This window comes from Histomonas meleagridis (assembly GCF_020186115.1).
Source record: "Histomonas meleagridis strain 2922-C6/04-10x chromosome Unknown contig_199, whole genome shotgun sequence".
NCBI classification, from domain to species: Eukaryota; Parabasalia; order Tritrichomonadida; family Dientamoebidae; genus Histomonas; species Histomonas meleagridis.
Genome location: NW_027150804.1, coordinates 1 through 6,511, shown reverse-complemented (window position 1 = coordinate 6,511; position 6,511 = coordinate 1). Strand labels below are relative to the sequence as shown.

Here is a 6,511-nt window from a genome sequence, read left to right as displayed (position 1 = left end):
CATTAATATTAATTTATTTTAATCTCAAAACGCTCATAAAATACATAATAGTAATTGTTTTAATGATATTGTCAATTTTTCGAGAAGTTAAGCTTGAGCAACAATAAGCATAACATAAACTGTTATTTTGAGTGTTATTTTATAAATTTCAAAATTTTCAAGCTGAAATAGGGGTTTAAGAAAACATTTAGATGAACTTGCAATAAAAAATATCAATGCACAATCACAACTTTTATTTGGATAAATTCATTCCAATATTTGTTTTTCATGAATTTTTTGACTGACTATAGCAATTGATTGCGATTCATGAGTGTGAATTGATTTTATTTGCTTTTTATAGTTCTTTTCTTTCTTTTTGATCAGTGATCAAACTTAAACAACTCAATTCTCTAGAAACTCGAGAATAGCAATGCCAACTCTCACATTCGCAGAATCAAACACATTCATAGAATCAAATACATATATACTATCAGACACATTCACAGAATCGCTTCGAAGTGATGCAACTATATCATCTATACATTCACATTGACGTATTCGCTGTCAGTCACGCATACAATAACTATATGTGATACACAAACAAATTCATTTTCGCTTTCCGCTGTTGGCACGTCGCTCACTCACATCCAGACGGAGGTTGTCTACCACGAGCACACAGTCGTTGTGTATTCTTCGTGCTACAGCTACTACACAAATTTCTTCACTGTCGTATATCCAAATGAGTCACAAGCGAGCGACAACAATGCGATAATTATCACTTCGGTTTGCGTCGCTGTTGCCATCATAGTCTCTCTGCTTGCCGTTGTATTGATTCGTTTTCGGAACAATAAACAAATGAGGAGCGATCAAGAACAAGAACAAGATTTAACCAATTCTGAAGAAAATATTTCCGAAACTGGGATCACCTTCACAATTGGGATGACAAGCACAAGCATCGTAGAAGATTCATTTGCAGATGATTTCAAAGAAGACAAATTCGTCAATCAAATATAATTTTCATTTCATTATATAAACTCATTACTATTTTTATTATTATTAGTTGATTTTATTTTATTTTTTTGTTATTTAGATTCCTGTTTGATATTGAATTGATATGAAGCACAATTGTGTGGGCGAGTTTTGAATAACATAATAAAGTTTAGATTTAAACCGTGAAGTTTTCACATTTTTTAATAACCATTGATATTTTTGAGAACGAGTTCCATCTATATTTAATTCTGACTCGTGATTAAAATCCCTCTTCTCTCATACATTTTACTTAATACGTAATGTGGGGAATACAGTTTCTACATCCAAAGAAATTTTGAATATGGAGTAACACAAAAGAAAAGCATTTATAGAATCGCTTCGAAGCGACGCCACCTTGTCGCTCACTTTCATTAACGCATTCACTGTCGCTCACGTACACGCTAACTCTATGTGCCATGCACACAAATTCGCTTTCTCCTCCCGTCGTCACCTCGTCACTTACAAACGTTCGAAGTGAGCTCGTCTTCTATGATCACAGAGTCGTTGCGTATTCTTCGCAACTCTTTACCGTCGTGTTCCAGGCCTCCCCTCCATCCGCTGGCGGCATCACGGCGCCAGCTTTGACTGGTATTGTCTGCGAGTCGGCTGTGGCTATCGTTGCCGGCATCGTTGTCTTCTTGGTGCAGAGCAATAAGGAAAAGAAAGAGTCATTGGCAAAAATGGAATTCAAAGACACACTCGACGTCGAGTACAAAGCTTGTCGAAGAGATCAGTGGAAGCATCGGAGATATGGCGAAAGCGGACGAGGACGATTGAATATGAATATGATTGTATAGATTAATATAAACTTGAGTGTTTTTGTTTGAGCCAATGTGAATCAACGCTTTGAGAGATACCATAAAACGTTCGAGTTTTGGGATATGGAAAAATTTGAAGTGTGCAATGTTTCACCATGACAAAATATTCTCATAAAAAATAGAACTTAGTGAACATTAATTTTGTTTTATGGAACTCTACATAACCTCAACAACATAAACAGCAAACTCTATTATATAGATTCACATAAATTATCAAAATAATTTATTTTTAAAAATCAATTAATACTGCTTTATCAAATTGCAGTATAAAAGTGCAAAATTCTTAATCAAAAGACAATATTCAATTCGTTGGCATATGAATACAAATAGAAAATATTCATTACTATTGATTCGGATGACACTTTTTTGCCCTGGGATCACGACCATTGAAAATTTGATAAAAATGGAAAAATAGTTTTCATTCATGAATACTCAAAGCAAAATGACATCTGACGATGACATAAATATTTTGACACTTTACATCGAGAAATTGTATTAACACATAAAATTATTTGAATGCATTCAAATATATTTTACAATCAAAATTATTCAATGGGTATTCATTATTTGTGAAGGCAATTCGATTCAGAATTAGAAAATCGAATGGAAAATTATTGCTGTCACTTTTTTGCCCTATATCGGTACGGTTAGTTATGAAAAAGTGGATATAATCCATTCAAAAAGTTTGGCACTTTTTTGCCCTGGATTTACGATAAGCCAAAATTTTTGATTTTTTTCTTGTTGTAATTATACAACAGTTCAAAAAGTCAAATATTGAGTCGATAACCGTCCAAAAGTGTGTATGTATTGGGTATTATTTAAGTCACCCCAATTATTCAAACGAATTGTATGGTTCACAAAAATCATCGTGATTTTAGTAGCGAGCGGAGCGAACTGATGGTGGGGTCTCCGGAGACCCCATCAGAAAATACTGAGGTCGGCACGATCCCAGGGGCCCCTAGGGGCTACTGGTCTCGTGCCGACCGCATTATATACCTACCGCTTAAGAACTTGGTCAACAATATTATCATTATTAGAATTAATAATATCAGAAGTGCAACAGTTCATATTGATATTAAAAAAATTGAATACGAAAAAAATTTAAAGATATGAACATTATTTGATTCTGGAACAATAAAATATTCCTGATTGTATAAAGAGATAATTAAATTTTCTCAATAAAAAGATTTAAGTTATTTATAAAGAGATAATTTCATAAATTTTAAAAAAAAATTTATGTAATTCCATTTATTTTATGTTATAGAAATGATATTGACTGCTGTTATTGTTATAAGAATTTAAACACAAAAACAATATTAGCAAAGAAAAAATAAATAATTTTGTTGCAACACTAATTTCCAAGATTGATAAAAAGCTCGATTATCATTAGCCAAAAATACGTCTGTCGAACTCACCGTTGGCAAATTATAACAGTGATATTCAACCGAAACAGGGTATATAAAATTTATATCATTGATTTTTTTTTCTTAACACACATAATCCTTATATTAATAATTTTTAAAAAGATTTAAGTAATGCTTCCATTTATTTATGTTTTAGAGAACTCTTCATTTTATTTTAAAGGTTGCATTACATCAATTTGATGATATCATTTACTGTTGTTGTCTTTTTCTTCTTCGATATCTAAAAATATTATGAATGATTATTAAAATAAAATTAAGAATAATAAAGAAATAATACTTGCACCAAAAGCAAGTGTAACAGTTTTTGAAGTAGATCTTAATGGAAATGAATTTGATGTAATATTTGAGTTCGTGATTGAATTAGAATATATATTAGAATTTGTATATGTTACAGAAGATGTATTTGCTGTTGTAAACACATTCGATTGTGTAAATGAATTTGATTGTGTAAATGTATTCGATTGTGTAGAAGAGTTTGATTGTATAAATGTATGTGTTGGCCATGGATTACAATTTTCGATTGTTGTTCCTTTTGATACATTAAATTTCCCAAATTTTGTTGAATTATATGAATCCAATGTCATCACACATTTGACAGGACAATTATCAAATGCATTATTGCTAACTTTAGGTTCTGAGTGGCCATAATAATAAAGACAAGTTAGAGATGTACAATTGTAAAATGCTTGTGACTCAATTGAAACAACATTTTCACCTATAATAACAACTGATAAATTATAACATCTATTAAAGGTATCTGAATTGATAGTAGTTAATGAACTTGGTAATTCGATATTTTTAAGAGAATAACAATATTCAAATGCTCTATAACCAATTTTTGTTAATTTATTTCCAAAAATTACATTTGATAATTTAATGCATTGAGAGAAACAATCATCATAAATTATATAAAGTGAATTTGGTAATTTAATTCTTTCAAGCGAAATACAATAAAAAATGAATTTCTCCCAATTTGGGTCAATTTTTCATTAAAAACAACCTCTGATAAATTTTTGCAAGTATTAAATGCATAATTTTCAATTATAGTTAAATTTTCTCCCAAAATAATTCGTGAAAGTTTCTCACAATGAGAAAATGCATACCAGCCAATAGTAGTTACAGAATTTGATAAATTAATACTTTTTAGTGATGAACATTGATGAAATGAGTTCGAACTGATTTCAATTAAATTTTCATTAAAAATAACTATGGATAATTTAGTACATCGATAAAATCCACCATCTGAAATTGTGGTAACATTTTCACCAAAAGTAACATTTGATAAACTTTTGCAATAACAAAATGCTTGCTTGCCAATCACAGTTACTGAGTTACCAATTTTAACAGATGCTAGATTACTCCAATCTTTAAATGCATCATTTGGTATTGTAGTAATTCCACCTTCTATAATTAAAAATAAAGTTTCTTCTTCATATTTTTTTGCACTTTCAAAATCTCCTTGTGTTTTTAATGTAAGTGTTTTTGTTTTATTATCAAATATTTCAAATGCTTGAATTGTAAAAATATAAAACATGAAAGAAATCTTCTCATTAGTATGAAAATAAAATAACAATGGTCATTACTTGTATATGAAAAAAACGAGACACAAAACTAAATTAAATATTACAAGACATTGTCTAAATATTAGTTTTTGAAGACCTTATTGCATATATGCAAACAAAAGCCACTTTTACACAACCCAATCGAAAAAAAGTTATTATTATTTTATATGAAATGTGTCCTATTCTCTAAACGGTCGTTTGAAATTAGATCAAACAAATTTATCTCTTATTCTTATGCTCATAATTCGATATAAGTATTTGACAGAGATTAAGAATAATAGCAAAGGATATTTTTAAATCTTTATATAACAAAAACTCTTATATAGAGATTTGACACTTAAAATTAAAAAAATATATCTTCCTATAAAATTGGTTTATAAACAAATTTTTTGTGTTTTATATATTATTTATTTCCAATATATATTATTTAAATCAAATGTTTAGCAAAATTAACAATGTAATGGATTTGTAAAAAAGAATTTGTAAAAATAGATCAAAAAAAGAATGATGTTAATATAAATCGTTTGTTAGTAAATACTATTAATGGTTATTCTATTGATGATTATGCTTTGAAAAATCATACTCATAATATTATTAATAATGATTTAACTATTAATGGTAGTCTTGTAACAAATAGTATTAACGGATATTATATAGGATGCGGCAAAACAATAAAAATGTATAATTTTCTCATATATCTCTCGCTACATATATAATTAGTGGCCAGTCTCCATGAGCTCCCAAAGCAAATCGAAAATATGTTTTATTGACAAATTTAGAATAATTTTTTTTTTCAAAATTATATTATCAGATATCAGATATATAAAAACTTGAAAAAGCCAAAATTCATTAATAAAAAAACCCTCTTTCACAGCATATTGTTTTCAACACATTCATGGATGAAAATTAAATCAAAAATGTTTATTGAAGTCAAATTTAGTAAATTGACCAAGATTTACTTATTGTATCAGGGCTATTGTGTTCTCAAGCATTGCATTGAGAAGAATTTTCATATGTTTCGAAATTGTTTTGTTTCATCAATCCTGATGAGTTATGGGATGACATGTGGTATGAAATGTCACCAATCTGTGTTATTTGGACCAAGTTAGTCGTTGCTTTAGCTATACGAAACAATGGAAGCTTGGTGCCTGCAAATATAACTGAGGCCATCACAGAGATCATAGTTTTTTCTGAATCAAGAACAATGATATTAACAGCATCTGATTAAATATCTGCCCATGTCTTTATGGAATAAGGCAGTATATGCCATGGTGTTTCATCACCGTTTATGATTCGATCAGGTTTCTCACGGTTTTCATCTAAACATCTAATGAAAATTTCTGCTGCTACGCCTGTTACGTTTTTTAAGATCAGATACAAAGTTTGGACTAAACATCACATCTGGGATGCAAGATTAATAAAGTCTTGATTTTGTAATAGTATATCTTGTTGAATAAAATTCGTCTTGATAAAATCTTAAATTGATTTTTCTTCATTATCCGTGAAGACTTTATGATAAGCTGCATGAACAGACCCAACTAATGTTGCTAATTCGGGATATTTTTTTGCCCAGGGTAAAAAAAATATCCCAAAATCATTTGAGATTTCACACACACACACACAGCGCTATGTGAGCTTCGTGCTACGCACTCGCTCCCACTCGCGCTACATAAACTAAAGGATGAGCGGCTAAAATCGA

At 29.8% G+C, this 6,511-nt stretch overlaps 1 protein-coding gene across 1 annotated transcript; it reads left to right on the top strand.

The window, feature by feature from the left end:
• Positions 1-1,424: 1,424 nt before the first annotated feature.
• Positions 1,425-1,805, top strand: GO595_002549 (uncharacterized protein; the record flags this gene model as incomplete). The annotated part of the gene is made up of 1 exon (XM_067915471.1): positions 1,425-1,805. One exon carries the CDS (start codon positions 1,425-1,427, stop codon positions 1,803-1,805), a length of 381 nt encoding a protein of 126 aa, XP_067777244.1.
• Positions 1,806-6,511: the final 4,706 nt, after the last annotated feature.